This window comes from Hyla sarda, chromosome 6 (assembly GCF_029499605.1).
Source record: "Hyla sarda isolate aHylSar1 chromosome 6, aHylSar1.hap1, whole genome shotgun sequence".
Taxonomy (NCBI): domain Eukaryota; kingdom Metazoa; phylum Chordata; class Amphibia; order Anura; family Hylidae; genus Hyla; species Hyla sarda.
In genome coordinates this window covers 270,773,415-270,793,808 of record NC_079194.1, presented here as the reverse complement: position 1 = coordinate 270,793,808, position 20,394 = coordinate 270,773,415, and the positions used below count along the sequence as shown (strand labels likewise).

At 45.4% G+C, this 20,394-nt stretch overlaps 1 protein-coding gene across 5 annotated transcripts in view; it reads left to right on the top strand.

Moving 5' to 3' along the window:
• The first annotated feature begins 729 nt into the window (after window positions 1–729).
• VRK3 (VRK serine/threonine kinase 3) overlaps window positions 730–20,394 on the top strand; it is a 175,346-nt gene continuing 155,681 nt past the window's right edge. For 2 of the 5 annotated variants that reach the window (XM_056527296.1, XM_056527292.1), the window contains exons 1-2: window positions 730–859; window positions 4,066–4,208. In XM_056527296.1, the coding sequence (XP_056383271.1) occupies window positions 4,067–4,208 (142 nt within the window). In that variant the 5' untranslated portion in view covers window positions 730–859; window position 4,066. Of the gene's footprint in view, window positions 860–1,809; window positions 1,999–2,156; window positions 2,236–4,065; window positions 4,209–20,394 lie in introns of those variants that run through there. The other 3 variants (XM_056527293.1, XM_056527294.1, XM_056527295.1) reach the window with 3 other exon arrangements.

Below are 20,394 nucleotides of genomic sequence, written 5' to 3'. Positions count from 1 at the left end.
CCCCCCCTCCGCCTGCACCCTTGTGGCAGTCACCTTCCCCCCCTCCGCCTGCACCCTTGTGCCAGTCACCTTCCCCCCCCCTCCGTCTGCACCCTTGTGCCAGTCACCTTCCCCCCCTCCGCCTGCACCCTTGTGCCAGTCACCTTCCCCCCCTCCGCCTGCACCCTTGTGCCAGTCACCTTCCCCCCCCCTCCGCCTGCACCCTTGTGCCAGTCACCTTCCCCCCCCCTCCGCCTGCACCCTTGTGCCAGTCACCTTCCCCCCCCTCCGCCTGCACCCTTGTGCCAGTCACCTTCCCCCCCCCTCCGCCTGCACCCTTGTGCCAGTCACCTTCCCCCCCCCCTCCGCCTGCACCCTTGTGCCAGTCACCTTCCCCCCCCCCTCCGCCTGCACCCTTGTGCCAGTCACCTTCCTCCCCTCCGCCTGCACCCTTGTGCCAGTCACCTTCCTCCCCTCCGCCTGCACCCTTGTGCCAGTCACCTTCCTCCCCTCCGCCTGCACCCTTGTGCCAGTCACCTTCCTCCCCTCCGCCTGCACCCTTGTGCCAGTCACCTTCCTCCCCTCCGCCTGCACCCTTGTGCCAGTCACCTTCCTCCCCTCCGCCTGCACCCTTGTGCCAGTCACCTTCCTCCCCTCCGCCTGCACCCTTGTGCCAGTCACGCCAGCGTGTGTTTTACTTTCTACATTATCTATCTCATCATAGTTTCCTGGTAATTGCAGACAATTGCCAGCAGAGGGAGCTCTTCTTGTGTGTTCTCTGCACAGTTTCACTTTCCTTCTCGACTTGAGGTCACCTGTTGTTGAAGCTCCGCAGTTCGTGTACAGATCGTTTTTGGTCTTTGAGCAGCAGAGTGGAGAGGTACGGGGCAGTGTGTGACCGTGTGCTGGGTGTGAGGGGAGGTATCCCACCTTGTATTATTTTACCGTACATTTATACTGATGGTCCAATTTCACACCGCTTCCTCATCGCCTGACCCCGGTAGAGCCTAGAAGGTACGGGAAGTGATTGGCTGCTCCCAGACTGGGCTTACTAGCCCTGAGCGCCAACTCTAACAACTGGTGTTCAGTTAGTGACCCCTCTGACCTATCCATAGCCCTGGGGTTAGAGCTCAGGCAGGCGATCATTTTGTGCTGCCAGTAAGTGCAGACTGCGAGCAGCCGATCACTTCATCACGTCAGTGCTTGTCTGAAGCCTGAACATACCAGAATCTAACCCGCCACAGCTCCTCACTGTGTCCCAGGGACTTTGTAGCTATTTACTGCTTATACCTTCTGAATGTAGCACATGCTTCACTGTACCCTCCCTTCTGCCAGTCACCTACCCCCACACCCTTGTGCCAGTCACCTTCCCCCCTCCTCACCCTTGTCAGTCACCTCCTCCCCCCCCCACGCCTGCACCCTTGTGCCCGTCACCTACCCCCCTCACCCTTGTGCCAGTCACCTTTCCCCCTCCTCACCCTTGTCAGTCACCTCCTCCCCCCCCCCACGTCTGCACCCTTGTGCCAGTCACCTCCCCTCCGCCTGCACCCTTGTGCCAGTCACCTTCCTCCCCTTCCCTGCACCCTTGTGCCCGTCACCTACCCCCCTCACCCTTGTGCCAGTCACCTTCCTCCCCTCCGCCTGCACCCTTGTGCCAGTCACCTTCCTCCCCTCTGCCTGCACCCTTATGCCAGTCACCTTCCTCCCCTCCGCCTGCACCCTTGTGCCAGTCACCTTCCTCCCCTCCGCCTGCACCCTTGTGCCAGTCACGCCAGCGTGTGTTTTACTCTCTACATTATCTATCTCACCATAGTTTCCTCGTAATTGCAGACAATTGCCAGCAGAGGGAGCTCTTCTTGTATGTTCTCTGAGTTTCCTGCACGGTTTCACTTTCCTTCTCGACTTGAGGTCACGTGTTGTTGACGCTCCGCAGTTCGTGTACAGATCGTTTTTGGTGTTTGAGCAGCAGAGTGGAGAGGTACGGGGCAGTGTGTGACCGTGTGCTGGGTGTGAGGGGAGGTATCCCACCTTGTATTATTTTACCGTACATTTATACTGATGGTACAATTTCACACCGCTTCCTCATCGCCTGACCCCGGTAGAGCCTAGAAGGTACGGGAAGTGATTGGCTGCTCACAGACTGGGCTTACTAGCCCTGAGCGCCAACTCTAACAACTGGTGTTCAGTTAGTGACCCCTCTGACCTATCCATAGCCCTGGGGTTGGAGCTCAGGCAGGCGATCATTTTGTGCTGCCAGTAAGTGCAGACTGGGAGCAGCCGATCACTTCATCACGTCAGTGCTTGTCTGAAGCCTGAACAAACCAGGATCTAACCCGCCACAGCTCCTCACTGTGTCCCAGGGACTTTGTAGCTATTTACTGCTTATACCTTCTGAATGTAGCACATGCTTCACGTACCTTCCCTTCTGCCAGTCACCTTCCCCCCCCCTCCGCCTGCACCCTTGTGCCAGTCACCTTCCCCCCCCCCCCCTCCGTCTGCACCCTTGTGCCAGTCACCTCCCCCCCCCCCCCCACCTGAACCCTTGTGCCAGTCACCTATGTGATTCTTAGGCATAATTTCCATTTACTTCTGGCGTTAATAATAGTAAATGGATTGCAGGAGGCCACACCCCTGCAATTAGGTCCTGCCCACTGTTTTTATAAGAGTTGAGAGCAGCACTAAATGTGAAAGTCACAATTTCCTGTTATATAAGGCTAGTGCAAAAATAAATTCCCCCCTATGTATCATATCAGTGGTTTTGTCCTGGTCAAAAGGAACCAGAGAGACATGAGTCTCAATGTTGATCTGTCAGCCATTTTTACATGTGGTCTAAGCAGGTTCATGCAAAGATCAACTCTAAATTTTGAAATAAGTTATTTCATTAAGTATAAAATAGTCCATACGTACCCGTGTGAATTGTTAGTGGCATCACAAATATGCACATATTTTATATTCACACACTGCATATAAATAACTACATGCAGTACCAGCCATAAAACTCATAAGAGATGTTATTCTGACATTTAATAGATCATTACCATTATATTTGAACAGATTACGCATACGGGTCTACCAAATATGTTTATTTTATTTATAAACCTACATTTACATCCATACAATTTCAAAGAAAAAGATTGGGATAGCCAGCACCGCTGCTATATGCATCCAACACTTAAAGGGGTACTCCGCCCCTAGACATCTTATCCTCTATCTAAAGGATAGGGGATAAGATGTCAGATCGCCGCAGTGCCACTGCTTGGATAGGGGATAAGATGTCTAGGGGCGGAGTACCCCTTTAAATTCAGCTTAAGAACTCAGGAACAGGTGTAGATGGCTGGGTGGCGCTACACGCAAGAAAGTCACAGAATTCAATATAATTTCAAACAAGAAGAGTAGCGGAGCTCTCACCGTTCGTGTTAATGGCAGCTCAAGCGGGTACATTCATCCATGGACTAATATCGGTCCTAGCAGGGAGGTGGCAGGTGGAACCGGGGGGAGATCAGACGTCTGGCTCCCCCCGGTTCCACCTGCCGCCTCCCTGCTAGGACCGATATTAGTCCATGGATGAATGTACCCGGTTGAGCTGCCATTAACATGAACGGTGAGCGCTCCGCTACTCTTCTTGTGTGATAATACATTTACATCCATTGTCCTTAAGGGGTTAAAAGGGTTATCCACGATGAGAAAAACAGCTTATTTCTTGAAAAACAGCAAAACATCTGCCTTGAATAGGTGTGTGGTATTGAAGCTCAGTTCCATTGAAGTCAGTGGAACCAAGTTGTAATACCACACACAACCTGAGGACAGGTGTGGTGCTGTTTTTGGAATTGGGAAGCTCTCTTTCTCTGCTCCTGGATAACCTCTTTAATGGCAATTTCATAAATAGGGGCCCCTGTAGAAAAGGAAGCGCGGGACCCCTTTTAGTTTTCTTTGTGGGCTGTTGGGCTCCTGGCCTCCTGTATAGGAAACAGCTGGTGATCGGAGCATCATTCTGTAAAAAGGTGTTGTTCTGAGAGTCTTGGGAGATTTCTGCTGTGTTTTTAAGACATATTTTTGGTTACCATCTGTCTTTTTCTTTATTTGCAGAATGCTTATAAATTTTTGCCCTCAGTGTGGAGAGAATGCAGAAGACAAATTCCATTTTTGCCCATATTGTGGAATAAAATTTCCTAGAGATGAAGCTGAAGAGTCTGAGGCTGTTGACGTCAATGAACATACACAGAAGTCAGGTATTTTTGTGTAACTTTCTTACATAGTTCATACTTTACTAAGTGACTACAGTTTTATTTACTGTGTTAGTTCCATGTATTTTACAGGTTGGGGTCTATGGACGAGCCGGCTCACCCTAAGTACTTGCCGCATTAGGATGAGCCTGCTTGTTCTGAAGCTAAACTGTCACAGCGAGTGAATACGCTGTGTGACAATAAGGTGACTACAGCTGTCATAGCTCATGTCACAGATGTCTGCTGCAGGGTCTTCCGGAGAGCCAATGGGGGCAATCTGCACACCACAAAGAACAGCCGCTGGTGGCACGGACCACAAACGCCCACCAAAAAAGTGCAAAAGAACAACAACAAAAAGCCTACCTTTATGACATTAAAAGTAAAAAAAGCACCACTACACACTCAAGTAAAGTGAAAACACCATACATATAAACTGGTCGCTTCCCTCCCCCCAAATAAAATTAAAATGGCCCGACGCCTCTTTTCGTTGGAGGACGTATACGGCATGCATCATGAGACACAGAGAACACCAGTGAGGGAGATGATGAGGACCCCCCCCCCCAACACACACTTTCTCCTTTTCTCCTCCTTCCACTCATCGTCATCCAGTGATGATTAGCCCCCTAGAAGGCAACGCCGCCACAGACCAATTACAGTGGAGGCCCCCAAGCTAGTGTCTCTCTCTTCTGTACAATCTTCCCTGTCCACCATATTAGAGACCCTGATCCCCTTTCACATGTCCTTGTCTGGACCCCAGTTAAGTATGATTATGAGCCACTGATTCCTGGGTCTGTTTACCGCCCAGGAATCCAAAATTACCCCACAGGCCTGAGTGAAATTGAATTTTAGTGGAAAAGTTATGTGGAAACTGATGTTCCCAAAGCGGCATAAAGGTTGCCACCTCTACATGAATCATTTTTATACCAGCATCCCCTTATTCAAGACCCTATCCATTAGAGCAACTTCCGCTTGTGGCACTGTGCGGCAAAATCAGAGAGACCTCCAGAAATGTCCTGTCCAAAGGCCAATCCCAAGGAGTGAGAGCAGGGCCCTTACAAGTGAAAACCTGTTGTTTGTCAAATAAAAGGGCAAAATGTCCTAATGCTGACCATGATTCACAGCAACTGCAGAACCCCTGAAGTGCCACTAAAACCGTTCTTAAACCTGATTGTATTGTATCTCTGATCAAGTCCTCAAACCATATGGCGCCATGCACAGCCCACATAGTCAGGAGAAATTTAGATTTTGGGGGGGATTTTTGTCATGAGAAGGAAAACACTGGGGCTACACTTGTTAGTAGTATAGTTTGCTAGAATAGAAAAAAGATAAAATGCTAGTATGTTTTTAATATAAAACATTTTCTTACACTACACTGACATTCTGGCATAGCCCCATACTTCTCATTTTACAAGTGATAAAAAGAAAGAGACCCCAACAATTTGTAACACAATTTCTCCCGAGTACGGAAAATATGTGGACGCACAACAGGGCTCAGGAGTGAGAGAGCACCATATACATTTGAGGCCTAAATTAGTGATTTGCACTGCAATGGCTGATGGCTGTTACAATAGTTTTCATAATGGGGTCACGTGGGGGTTTTTACTATTCTGCCATCATGGGGGCTTTATTAATGCAACATGCCCCCCAGCAGGAAGCATGGAGGCAGGAAGCTAGGATACGCTCCGCCCCCCCTCCACCACGTACCCACACGCCGGCTAGCCATGCTATGTGAGCCAGCGCCTATCCCTTCCAGGATTCAGTAAAATCTCCTAAGTCGGGGCCAGCCATCAAAGGCCCGACCATCGGTGGAACGCCGAAACCCACTCACCCGGGTCCACGGTGCAGCGGGGCCTCGCGGTCACATGTGCTTACGCCGCTGGCAGCGGAGACGAGGCCGGAAAGGCAGCGGGGAGGCAGCGTGGCGTGTGGAGCCCATCAGCAGCAGGAGCACCCCGTGTATTCCTTGGGCACAGTAAGTCCCCGGCCACAGCAACACCCTGGTGCCCAGTTCGGGGCAGATTTGCGACAGCCAGGTGCCGAGGCCAAGGCTCTGGGAAGACGCCACAGCAGTCGGGCTTCACTTGAGGCTATAAGGAAGCGGACTGGCAAGAAGAACACTGCAGCCCTGAGGAGTTCTCCTGCATCTTGGATGGGTGAGACCGCTCCATGTACACTCTTAGATTGATTGACTACAGTTCATAATTATTTTTGATGACCTAAAAGCCTGTTTGCACAGTGGTCATTTGGCAAGAGCATCTAAAGTATAAGATATAAGATCTGTGGGGGTCATAAGAGATAAGCAACTGAAACAGTGACATCTTTTCATAAGTAAAGTTAAATGTGGAGTGCTCTCATATTGTGGTCTCAGAAACTGTATGTGTTGAACAAAGTTAACCCCTTCCCGCAAATGGACGTTTGTACACGTCCATTTTTTCTGTGACTTAGCGCAAATGGACGTGTATACACGTCCAATACATTTTCTATCACCATGTCCGTTGGCATGGTGATAGAAACGTCATCTCAGCTGTCCTGGACAGCTGACCAATGACACTATGCAGCTGGGGACCAATCAGACTGGTCCCCTGCTGCAGATCATTGTCATTAGTCAGTCAGTTAGTGACTGACTAATGACAAGGACTTGCGGGGTTCCGGGCTGATCGGGTCTCTGGTGACCCGATCGCCCGGAAAATAACGATGATCGGAGCAGTCAGAGACCGCTCCTATCATCCTGAAGGGATAGGACCGAGATGGCAGCTGCCACCTCGCTCCTAAACCCGTGCCATTGGTCGTTAGGACTAGCGACCAATGGCAGGAGGGGGGTGGGGGTTAAAGGTGAAATCCCCGCTCTGCCCTGCCCCTGGATGTCAGGGCAGAGCGGGGGGAGATGGCGGAGGGTCCCGGGACCAGCGAGACCCGCGGCGGTACCGGACAGAGAGCGCTGGACCGGCGGAGGCAGCGGCGGACGGAGCTGTGAAGATCAGCGGTAAGTGATCTTCACTGCTGCGTTCCTGGAGTTGCCAAACTACAACTCCAAGCAAGCCCAGACAGCCAAAGACTGTCTGGGCATGCTGGGAGTTGTAGTTTTGCAACATCTGGAGGCCCACAGTTTGGAGACCACTGTGCAGTGGTGTCCAAACTGTGCTCTTACAGATCTTGCAAAACTACAACTCCCAGCATGCCCAGACAGTCCAGGCATGCTGGGAGTTGTAGTTCTGTAACATGTGGCCCTTCAGATTTTGCAGCACTACAACTCCCAGCATGCCTGGACAGTCTGGGCATGCTTGGAGTTGAAGTTTTGCAACATTTGGAGGGCTACAGCTTGGACACCACTGCACAGTGGTCACCAAACTGTGACCCTCCAGATGTTGCAAAACTAACTCCCAACAAGTCTTTCGGCGGTCTGGGCATGCTGGGAGTTGTAGTTTTGCAACAGCTGGAGGCACCGTTTTTGGGAAACACTGAGTTAAGTAACAAACTCAGTGTTTTGCAACCAGTGTGCCTCCAGCTGTTGCATAACTACAACCCCCAGCATGCACGGACAGCCAGAGGGCATGCTGGGAGTGTTAGTAGTATGCCTCCAGCTGTTGCTTAACTAAAAGTCCCAGCATGCCCTCAGTTGTCACTGCATGCTGAGAGTTGTAGTTTTTGTAACGGCTGAAGGATCACTGGTTGCGAAGTTTGTTACCTAACTCAGTGTTTCGCAACCAGTGTGTCTCCAGCTTTTTCAAACTACAACTCCCAGCATGCACTTATAGACTGTACATGCAGGGAGTTGTAGTTCTGCAACAGCTGGAGGCACACTGGTTGCGAAACACTGAGTTAGGTAACAATCTGTGTTTTGCAACCAGTGTGCCTTAAGCTGTTGCATAACTTCAACCCCCAGCATGCAAGGACAGCCAAAGGGCATGCTGGTTCACCCCCCCCCCCCAATAAGAAAACATTTCTCATATGACACTGTTTCCAAAACGGAGAATACAGCTGTTGCAAGACAACTCAAGATATTGCTGGACAGCAATTGACTTTCCAGGCATGCTGGAAGTTTTGCAACAGCTGGAGGCACCCTGTTTGGGAAACCCTGCCATAGGGTATTTTTGGTATCGGAGGCAAGTGTAATTCTTGCATCCGGTTCCGTCCTCATGCAAATCCCTGATTTAGTCCTCAAATGCGCATGGCGCTCTCTCACTTCGGAGCCCTGTCGTATTTCAAGAAAACAGTTTAGGGCCACATATGGGTTATCTCCGTACTCAGGAGAAATTGCCTAACAAATTTTGGGGGGCTTTTTCTCCTTTTTACCCCTTATGAAAAGGTGAAGTTGGGGTCTATACCAGCTGTGTATGTTTTTACTTTTTTTTACACTAACATGCTGGGGTTGCCCCATACTTTTCATTTTCACAAGAGGTAAAAGGAAAAAAAGACCCCCAAAATTTGTAATGCAATTTCTCCTGAGTATGGAAATACCCCATATGTGGACATAAAATGCTCTGCGGACGCATAACAAGGCTCAGGAGTGAGAGCGCCATATACATTTGAGGTGATTTGCACAGGGGTGGCTGATCGTTACAGCGGTTCTGAAATAAACACAAAAAAAAACTCCCACATGTGACCCCATTTTGAAAACTACACCCTCACGTAATGTAATAAGGTGTGCAGTGAGCATTTACACCCCACAGGTGTCTGACAGATTTTTTGAACAGTTGTCCGCAAAAATGAAAAATCAAATTTTTCATTTGCACAGCCCACTGTTCCAAAGATCTGTCAAAGGCCAGTGGGGTGTAAGTGCTCACTGCACCCCTTATTACATTCCTTGAAGGGTGTAGTTTCTGAAATAGGGTCACATGTAGGGGGGGGGGTCCACTGTTCTGCCACCACGGGGGGCTTTGTAAAGCACATGACCCCCGACCTTCATTCCAAACAAATTCTCTCTCCAAAATCCCAATGGCGCTCCTTCTCTTCTGAGCATTGTAGTTCGCCCACAGAGCACTTTGCATCCACATATGGGGTATTTCCATACACAGAAGAAACGGGGTTACAAATTTTGGGGGGCATTGTCTCCTATTGCCTCTTGTAAAAATGGTAAGTTTGGGGAAAAAAAGCTGCATTTCAGTGAAAAAACTTTTTTTTTTCATTTACACATCTGACTTTAACGAAAAGTCGTCAAACACCTGTGGGGTGTTAAGGCTCACTGAACCCCTTGTTACGTGCCTTGAGGGGTGTAGTTTCCAAAATAGTATGCCATGTGAGTTTTTTTTTTTTGCTGTTCTGGCACCATAGGGGCTTCCTAAATGCTTCATAGGGGCTTCAAAAACCATTTCAGAAAAATTCACTCTCCAAAATCCCATAGTTGCTCCTTCCCTTCTGAGCCCTCTACTGCGCCGCCGAACACTTGACGTACACATATGAGGTATTTCCTTACTCGAGAGAAATTGGGTTACACATTTTGGGGGTATTTCTCTACTTTTACCCCTTATAAAGATTCAAAAACTGGGTCTACAAGAACATACGAGTGTAAAAAATGCAGATTTTGAATTTTCTCCTTCACTTTGCTGCTATTCCTGTGAAATACCTAAAGGGTTAACACACTTACTGATTGTCATTTTGAATACGTTGAGGGGTGCAGTTTTTTTTATAATGGGGTAATTTATGGGGTATTTCTAATAGGAAGGCCCTTCAAATCCATGTCAAAACTGAACTGGTCCCTGAAAAATTCAGATATAGAAAATTTTATGAAATATTAGAAAATTGCTGCTATACTTTGAAGCCCTCTGATGTCTTCCAAAAGTAAAAACATGTCAACTTTATGATGCAAACATAAAGTAGACATAGTGTATATGTGAATCAAAATAGAACTTATTTGGAATGCCTATTTTCCTTACAAGCAGAGAGCTTCAAAGTTTGAAAATTGCTAAATTTTGAAATTTTTCATGAAATTTTGGAATTTTTCACCATGAAAGGAGGCAAGTATCGACAAAATTTTACCGCTATGTTAAAGTAGAATGTCACGAAAAAACAATCTCTGAATCAAATTCATGAGTAAAAGCATTCCAGAGTTATTAATGCTTAAAGTGACAGTGGTCAGATGTGCAAAAAACGCTCTGGTCCTTAAGGTGAAAATGGGCTTGGTCCTTAAGGGGTTAAAGGACATAATTATCACAATCCATACTCTGAGGACCTCAAGGAGTTATGTTCTGTGGGGGACTGGTGTTATAAGAGTCTAAAGCAGTTGTGAGGTGGCATGAGTAACTTTCAACGTTGACCCTTTCATAGTAAGGGCCCAGAAATTGCCCGTGTTTAATAGCTAACAAGGACATAAATATATACACTACACCTCGGACCCACAGGACACTGGATTGGTGGTGCCCTTATTAGTGCGGCTGTTTGTACATACGTTAATTTGATTGTGTATTAGATAGACATATATCTGTCAGAATTGAACCAGGGGTACATTAAATCTGGTAAAATCATTCCCTAATTAAAGATGAGAAGAAAAAAAAATGGCTCCAAAAAGATCTGTAAGTCCTATAAAAGAGAGTAAGGGTAGACTGGACAGATACATGTCATCACCATCAGTGTCCAAAGGAATAAATGGGGCAGACAGGGATCTAGAGAAGCTCTGTTGGAGGAAGATGAGGATGGGCATACAATCACTTTAACAATGTTGTTTGACGCAATGGGTAAATATAACTCCACAGTTGAGGGATTAGTCTCCCAGATAGGTAACATTGGGACAGATATAACCCTCATTAAAGACGAGATGAGGAAACTTAATGAAAGATGTGGTGAGATGGAGGAGCGGATATCTGACCTACAGGATGAAACTATTGATTTGAAAAAGAAAGTAGATGCCCTGCAGAAGGATAACAACTGTCTGTCTCAGAAAGTTACAGAGATGGAGGATAGGGCCAGAAGAGGAAATCTTAGAATGGTGGGCGTTCCGGAGGGCGCGGAGGGCGCGGAGGGCAGGGACCCGGTTGAATTCGCTCAGAAATGGATAAGGGACGAATGTGGGGTGGTTAATTTATCACCCACATTTTGAGTTGAGAGAGCACACCGGGTTCCCCTGCGACCGCTACCACCGGGCAGTCGCCCAAGAGCTCTTTTACTGAAACTGTGCAATGAGGGGGAGAGAGAAAAAATGTTACATACTTTAAGGGAAAAAAATAATGTTACGTATAGTAATAATAAGATTATGGTGTTTGCAGATTACTCATATGAAACACAAAGAAAACGCATGGCCTATAAAAATGTTTAAAAAAAGATTACACCTAAATGGGGTGAAATTCTCACTAATGTTCCCAGCCAAATTGAAAGTTATCTTTTAATGAAACAGTTACCGTATATACTCAAGTATAAGCCGAGTTTTTCAGCACGATTTTTTGTACTGAAAACGCCCCCCTCTGTTTATACTTGAGTGAACTCTCTGCCTGTCAATCCCTTCTCAGTGGTCTTCAACCTGCAGACCTCCAGATGTTGAAAAACTACAACTCCCAGCATGCCCGGACAGCCATCGGCTGTCCGGGCATGCTGGGAGCTGTAGTTTTGAAACATCTGGAGGGCCGCAGGTTGAAGACCACTGGATTGACAGGTGGTAATAATGACAAGGTGATGATGACGGGGGTGTTAATGACGGGGGTCTGGATGATGACAGGGGGGGATGATGTATTTCCCACCCTAGGCTTATAGTCGAGTCAATACTTTTATTTATTTATTTATTTTCTTTTTTTTTACAGGGTTTTTTGGGGTGAAATAAGGGGCCTCTGCTTATATTCGGGTCGGCTTATACTCGAGTATATTCGGTAACTTTTTTCAAAACCCTGAGGAAGCATTAGTCTGGATGGATAGTCAAGGTTTGAAAACAGCTGGGTAACAGAAGATAGGAATCTAGTTGTGGGGAAGTGGTGGAGGGGACATGCTAGGTTAGGGACTTGTCGAAATTCGGGACAGGTCAATTTGGGGGTTGGGGGGGGAGGCGGGGGGGCTTAAAAGGGGCTTAAAAAAAAAAAGTAAAGCTTCCACAGGCAAACATGGTAGAGGGAATGGGCTTATGTGCTTTAACAAAATAAAAATAATAATTTTTTTTTTTTTGGTTTTGTTGCTCCCTGTTCTTCCCCCTCGCTATCAGGAATGTGCCAGAAGACAAATATAAAAAGAAAGGATGAGCACAAGTATATTAGTTTGGAATGTAAGGGGATTAGGCGACACTCACAAAAGGATAATTTTATTTGATGCTATAAAAAAGCACTTACCTGGTATCATATGTTTTACAGAGACACATTTAACACAAGACACTTTGGGCCGGGTTAAAAAAAAATATTTTTCACATTACTATCACTCCGTTTTCACGAATAACTCTAGGGGAGTGACGGTTATGTTTCATCACAGAGTAGAATGGGAGTTAATAGATAAATAGACACAGAAGGGTGATACGTAATATTATATGGGTATCTGGGTAAATTTGCATGTATGTTAGGATTTGTGTATATTCCACCACCTTACTCATCCTGTGTATTACAAGCTATATTGAGATTCTGGCACACAAAGGAAAAATGTCCATTATATATATATATATATATATATATATATATATATATATATATATATATATATATATATAATATATATAGCAGGAGATATGAACTGTGTATTTGATGAATACAAGGATCGTTTAAGAATAGAAAAAAGTAATATCAGAAGTAATCAAACCAGTTTGAGTAAATTCTGTGAGGAAAAGGGCTTAATAGATATCTGGCGCGCACGTAACCCAGACAGGAAAATATACTCCTGCTGGAATAAAACCAGCAGGACTATGTCTCGTATAGATATATGTCTGAGCAACGAACTCACCTGTAATAAATTAAAAAGAATCTATTATGGCTCAAGATCTGTCTCGGACCACTCTATGCTGCACATAGATTTAGAAACAGGAACACCAAATTATCAGAATAGCGGTAGAATTAATGCACACTGGTTAAAACTGATTGATAATAATATCATTAAACAAAATCTTATAGAATTTTTTCAAAGAAATTGGGACTCAGCTGCAGACCATATAGTCTGGGACACCGCCAAAGCCTTTTTAAGAGGAGAAATTATGTATGACATTGTGAAAAAAAAAGTACACTAAAAAGGAAAAGGATTTAATACAAGACATAACGGAGGCAGAAAATAAATTTATACTAGAGCAGAGTGAAGCTAATAAAAAGGACTGGGAAAATAAGCAAGTTAAACTAGAAACCTATTTAGTGGAATACCGTATATACTCGAGTATGAGCCGAGTTTTTCAGCACGATTTTTTGTGCTGAAAACACCCCCCTCGGCTTATACTCGAGTGAACTCTCCACCCGCAGTGGTCTTCAACCTGCGGACCTCCAGAGGTTTCAAAACTACAACTCCCAGCAAGCCCGGGCAGCCATCGGCTGTCCGGGCTTGCTGGGAGTTGTAGTTTTGAAACCTCCGGAGGTCCGCAGGTTGAAGACCACTGCGGCCTTCGACATCATCCAGCCCCCTCTCACCCCCTTTAGTTCTGTACAGTACTCGCCTCCGCTCGGCGCTGGTCCGGTGCTGCAGGAAATAGCAGCCCGGAACCACTATCCCACCGGACCACCTCCTCTCCGGACAGCCCTGCAGCACCGGACCAGCGCCGAGCGGAGGTGAGTACTGTACAGAACTAAAGGGGGGTGAGAGGGGGCTGGATGATGTCGAAGGCCGCAGTGGTCTTCAACCTGCGGACCTCCGGAGGTTTCAAAACTACAACTCCCAGCAAGCCCGGACAGCCGATGGCTGCCCCGGCTTGCTGGGAGTTGTAGTTTTGAAACCTCTGGAGGTCCGCAGGTTGAAGACCACTGAGGGTGGATGAGGAGAAGAGGATGATGAAGGGGGGGGGTGTGGGATGATGAAGGGGGGTGTGTGGGATGATTACAAGGGGATGATGAAGGGGGGTGTGTGGGATGATGACAAGGGGATGATGAAGGGGGGTGGGGATGATGACAAGGGGATGATGAAGGGGGGTGGGGATGATGACAAGGGGATGATGAAGGGGGGATGGGTGGGGATGATGACAGGTGATGATGATGAGGGTCTGGATGATGACAGGCGGTGATGATGATGAGGATGTTAATGACGGGTCTGGATGATGGCGGGGGGGGGGGGGATGATGTATTTCCCACCCTAGGCTTATACTCGAGTCAATAACTTTTCCTGGGATTTTGGGTTGAAATTAGGGGTCTCGGCTTATACTCGGGTCGGCTTATACTCGAGTATATACGGTAAGGAAAGATAAATATATGGAGGCGGGTAAGCCAAATAAAAGACTAATGGCTTTAATTAAAAACAGGGAAATAAATCTATCCAAGCATTGAAAAATTTGAAAGGGAAAATAAAAAATGACCCCGTAGAAATTTTAAAAGAATTCGAAAGCTATTTTAGTAAATTATACAGTTCTGAACTGGAAGTGAGCCGAGCACAAATAGTTCATTATTTGGAAGATATAAAACTACTGAGCATTCCAGAAGAAGAAATAGGTCGGATTAATAGCCCAATCGCAATAAAGGAAACATTTAATGCCCTGGCCACAATTAAAGGGAACACCGCGCCAGGGTTAGACGGTATATCATTTGAGATATACAGAATATATGGTGAAATTCTAATACCGGCACTGGTGAGAGTCATTAATAGCTCACTGTTAAATGGCAATTTGCCAAGTTCGATGAAGGAAGCTAAAATACTTATATTAAAACCAGAGAAAGATAAATTAGAACTGGAATCATACAGACCCATTTCACTATTATCAACAGACATAAAAATAATATCTAAGACTTTAGCAAATAGATTAAAAACATTATACCCGAAATTATTCATACAGACCAATGTGGGTTTATCCCTAATAGGTCCTCCAGACAAAATATACACAGAGTTATGTCTAACATTCAAATTATCGAGGAGAGGGGGTCCCACTCCATCCTGTCCTTAGATGCCGTTAAGGCATTCGACAGGGTGGAGTGGGAATACCTATGGGAAGTCATGACATGAAAAAATTTGTTGTGGGGGTGATATGATTAATCTGATTAAGCTAATGTATCAAGACGCCTCTGCTAAAATTAGTATAGATGGTTATTGCTCTGGCAGTTTACATCTGGCAAGAGGTACACGACAGGGTTGCCCACTCTCCCCCCTACTATTCGTAATGGCAATAGAGCCACTAGCAATGCGGATAAGAGAAGAAGCCATCGCGGGCTTTGGTGTGTGGGGGGTGGGGGGGGGAGAGGGGACAAAATTACACTATATGCAGATGACATGCTGTTGTTTCTAGAGGACCCCTCAGTTTCCCTTCCCATAGTAATGGATATCATAGAAAAAAAAATTAAATTCTCAGGATTAGCAATTAACTGGAAGAAATCCGTTCTCATGTCATTGGGCTCGGATATAGTGGAATCCTCATATGGTTTAAAGATAATTAATCAAGAAGAGGGATTTAAATAACTGGGAGTTGGGGTTCCTGGGGATGTAAAGAGATTCCATCAAATAAATTCCCTAAAAGTTCTTAAAGTATTGGAAAAAAAGGAAAAAATTTGTAATGAGATGAATTTGTCGAGAGCAGACTAGATAGTGCTGATTAAATCAGTTCTTATGCCTAAAATCATGTATATATTTAGTGTTTCTATATGGTGTGAACTGAAGCTTTTCAAAAAAAATAATGGCAGTATTCAACTCTCTGATTTGGGGCAGGAAGAGAGTGAGGATAAAATTGGACTATCTATGTCAAGCCAAGGAAAAAGGTGGCTTGGAATTGCTGGATATATTTAGATATTTTTTAGCAAGTCAGATCTATTTCATATTGGAGTGGAGGAAATTTCCTTTCTTTGGACACTTGTTGTCGAGTAGTTGGGGGCTTGTTCGAGGACCTATTCCAACTATTGGAATCAGGAAAACTGGAAGAGGGACTTTGGAAAAAAAACATTATGGTAAGGGGGGTTGTGAAAACATGGAAAATCTTAAAAAAGAATTAGACTTGGAGGCCCTGTTGGGCATCGCCCCACTATTTGACAACAATAAGTTAGATAAAATTAATTTATTAGACAAACGGAGTATAAATGGTTGTATAAATAATATATTGATTAAAGAAATCTGGGAGAGCAATAAGATAATAGAGTAGGATGTATTCTAAGAGAGATTAAAAATAGGAGGGTGGTTGTATTATAATAGCCTGACAGAAATCCTCAGGGCTTACAAAAGGAAAGGTGGAAAAATCTGCACTTTTTACCCCACTCTACTTGAAATGATACTAACTAATAATATAAAGAAAAATCATATATCTAAAATATGTAAACTATTAATGAATACAAACAAGGGACTTGAGGTCCATAGACCATATAAGCAATGGCAGGAGGAGATAGGTTATAGTAAAAAGACAGAATGGGAATTAGTGCTAAAAAATATTGGTGCGGGCATAACCAATTTAAATCACAAATTTGTGCAATTTAATTTAGTGCATAGACTTTTATTATACCCCCTTATTCTTGGAAAAAAGAGGATTAAGAAATAACAGTGATTGTTGCCGTTGTAAACAAGGTGTGGCCGGACAGCTCCACATGTTGTGGAGCTGCCCGGAATTATGCAAATTCTGGAGGGAAGTCTATGAATTGATCAACAGAGACACGGGGGCTTTGATTGACTTCTCACCCAGGGCAGCCATACTGGGGGGCCATCACGGGAAACTGTCAGGGAAAAAAGAAACTGTGTATGAGGATGCTTTTTTATGCGAGACTGATTGTAAGGAACTGGAAATCACCAAAAATTCCTAGCAGCATAGAGTGGTACAGGAACATATGTAAATTCGAGTCATTTACCAGGAAAGAGGTAAAATAATAAGTAGGAGGAAGGAGGTTAGGATTTGGGAGGCAGGTACAGAAAGGAAGAAAGGAGAAAAGGAAGGGGAGGTATAGAATAGGAAGGAAGGAAGGAGAGTAATTTTTTTTTTTGGAATTCTGTAATAGGTCTTGGGAAGCTGGGGGACGAGCCCCCTTAAATTTTAGGTGGGGATCTGGGATTGTTTGTAGTATGTGCTGTATCTGGCTCGTATAGAGAGGGGATGGTTTACACTATTTAGGGTATATTATTAGAGGATTGGAAAGAAAACGTGGCTAGATACCCCCGCTTCCCACTACCTAAGCTAAGGTTTGTGATGCCTGTGGAGGAGTTGGGAGGATGGGGTGGGAAGGGGAATCTATATAAGAACCTGTTGTATGTCTTTTTATACAATTGTATTTATCAATTTATAGAATAAAAAGTTAAAAAAAAAAAACATGGCCCCCAGCATTGATTCCAGAAACATTTTATTTTCTAAAGCCCAGTGGTGCTCATATCCCTTTTGAGCCCTGCTGTGCCCTCGCAGGGCACTTTGCAACCACATATGGTGTATTTCTGTACTCAGGAGAAATTGTGTTTAAAATTTTGGGGTGTGTTTTTTCTCATTTTTCCCCTCATGAAATTTGGGGCTACAGGTGTACATTACATGTTCTATGGGATTGTCCCAAACTCCGCAATTTTTGGAAAGTAGAAAACATGATTCAACTGTTTATCACCAGCTGTCAGGCCCAGGCCTGAGTATTAAATCATGCATGTGTTTTATTATTGCATCTGTGTATAAACTAAGACCTGGGGGGTGAGGGGTCATTCAGATGGTGTATCCTGTGTCTTTTGTGCATTGCAGTTTATTGGGGGGGGGGGGGGGGGTCTGGCTGTGTGTTTAAATCGTCTTTGAAGTCCTGCACTCTGGTCCCATCATATAATCAACCAGATAAGAGGGCCAGGAAGAGATGCCCTCCTGGTGGGATCAGAGGGGAGGGGGAAATGGAGTCCCTCCAAAAAGGAGATATATAATATTTAACAATGCTAGAGTCAGGTTGTTAAAGATCTGTGCCCCAAGCTGACAAGACCATCCTAAGGACAGCTGGAGACTCGCTCTCATGGACTGCTATACTATTACGCTGTAAGAACTTAATTTTTGCTTTCTGAACTTGTATTGCTAAACTCTTTTATACATGTTTGTAACTGTATGTCATTTGTTTATTTTTATGCATAGCACTGTGATATCTTTTATCAGATTAAATGTTTAATTAATCAGCTCTGGTCTTTGATCTCTAAATATATGAGCTCACCTTTCTGAAGGCAGCTCGGGTGAAACACGTTTATCTAAGGGTTAATTTGGTGACTTGCTGGGACTAGTAGTGGATACCCAGAGGTCTGGCGGCTTTAACCCTTGCACCATCAGAACTCTCTCTAGCGTCTTGGCTGGACCGATAGGGTGTGATCGTGACACCAGCTTTAGGACTTTTGTTGATAGGTGTTCACCAATTCTCCCCTCAGTGCAGATTTTTAGTGTGCAAGGTGCTGATCCTTGCTAAATTGATAACTAGATACTGGAAAACACCATCAGTTCCACAAATTGGTGAACTTATTACATTACTTCACCAATCCTATCTCAGAGAACGAGCAATTGCTTAGAATACTGGCAATCTGGGTGAGTGTATAAAATTGCTTTAGCCAAATGAAGCTACCCTACTACTTCATAACCATCGAGCTGTAATTATACAATATACATCCCTCTTATTAGTACCTCCCGCCCCTCCTACCTTCCTTAATTTTTTCCTTTCTTCACCCCCCCATACCTTATTAGTTTCTCTTGAGTGTTTCTTTTCTCTTAAACTGTTGTTTTTGTTCTTTAATTGATAATACACGGTTGCATATGTTGCATATTTCCATAGAAGTTTTCATAATTAGAAGATGCAAGCTAAATTTTGCGCTTTCCAATACCATAGTGTTCATCGATACATTACTATGTATTGTCTTAATATAGCTATATCTCTTCTTGCTGAATATGCATTTATTCTGGATATATGTCATTATATGCACTATGAACTGTTATTTTGTTACTTGAAAACTTTAAATAGAAAACATTGAACCAGAAATTTGGGGCTACACCAACATGTAGTTGTAAAAAGTGAAATTTTATATTTTTAAGGCCCGCTTTTCTAAAAATCTGTAAGACATCTGTGGTGTCAAAGTGCTCACTGCACATTCCTTTAAAGGGTGTAGTTTTCCAAATAAAGTCACTTATGGGAGGTTTCCACTGGCCTTTGCACTTGTAAAAGGGCTATGACCCCCTGACATCAATTCCAGCCAAGTCCACTGACCAAAAGCCCAATGTCTCTTTTGAGCCTTGCCCTGTGCCCACACAACATTTTACATCCACTTATGTAACCTTAAAAATACATGCATGTTGGTACTGATCCACAGCAGAAAACCCAGGCAGTGTTGCACACATGCGGGAGAGCAGACAGGAGCAAGGATGGGGGAGTGGTTGAGCGACAGTCCGTATCGCACTACGGGGTCTGATGAAGCGGTCATTGTGCAGTACGGACCATTGCCCAACCACTCCCCCACCTCCTTGCTCTTGTCCGCTCTACCGCATGTTTGTTTGTGACATGAAATAAAGAGGCGGGGCTATGATGTCACAAGGCGCCGGCTCCAGCGTTTGTTCCAAACGCTGAGCAGCGGAGTACCCCTTTAAGGTGTCACACACAGTTTGGAAATTTCTGCCATAGCCTCTGCAGACATGATTGGTACTGGGGAAAATACCCAAATCAAAAGGAGGCCTCAAAATCCACTAGGTACTCCTTTTATGTCTGATGCCTATGGCTGGTTCAAGTACAGTGGTCCCTCAACATACGATGGTAGTTCGTTCCAAACGAGCCATCGTTTGTCGAATCCATCGTATGTTGAGGGATTCGTGCAATGTAAAGTAAAGGAAGCTGTACTCACCTGTCCCCGCCGCTCGGGATGGTGTCCCCAGGCCTCCGCTGGGCTCTCCGCTGTCTTCTCCGGTCCTCTGCTGTCTTCTCCGGTCCTCTGCTGTCTTCTCCGGTCCTCTGCTTTCTTCCGTAAGGCCTTACTGGGCTTGCATAGCGACGTCATTACGCCGCTGCGTACGCCATTCCTATCGGATGACGTGCGCAGCAGCATATTGACGTCATCGGAGAGGGCCGAGAAGACACCGGCAGACCAGCGCTGGACCCGGAGGGCACCCCGGAGCATCGTGGAGGGGTAAGTAATACTTACCGCACCACACGGGGAACATTAAGCTGCTAACCGGCAGCAGCTTAAGCATTTTGCGCTGCCGCATAGCACTTAATGCGAT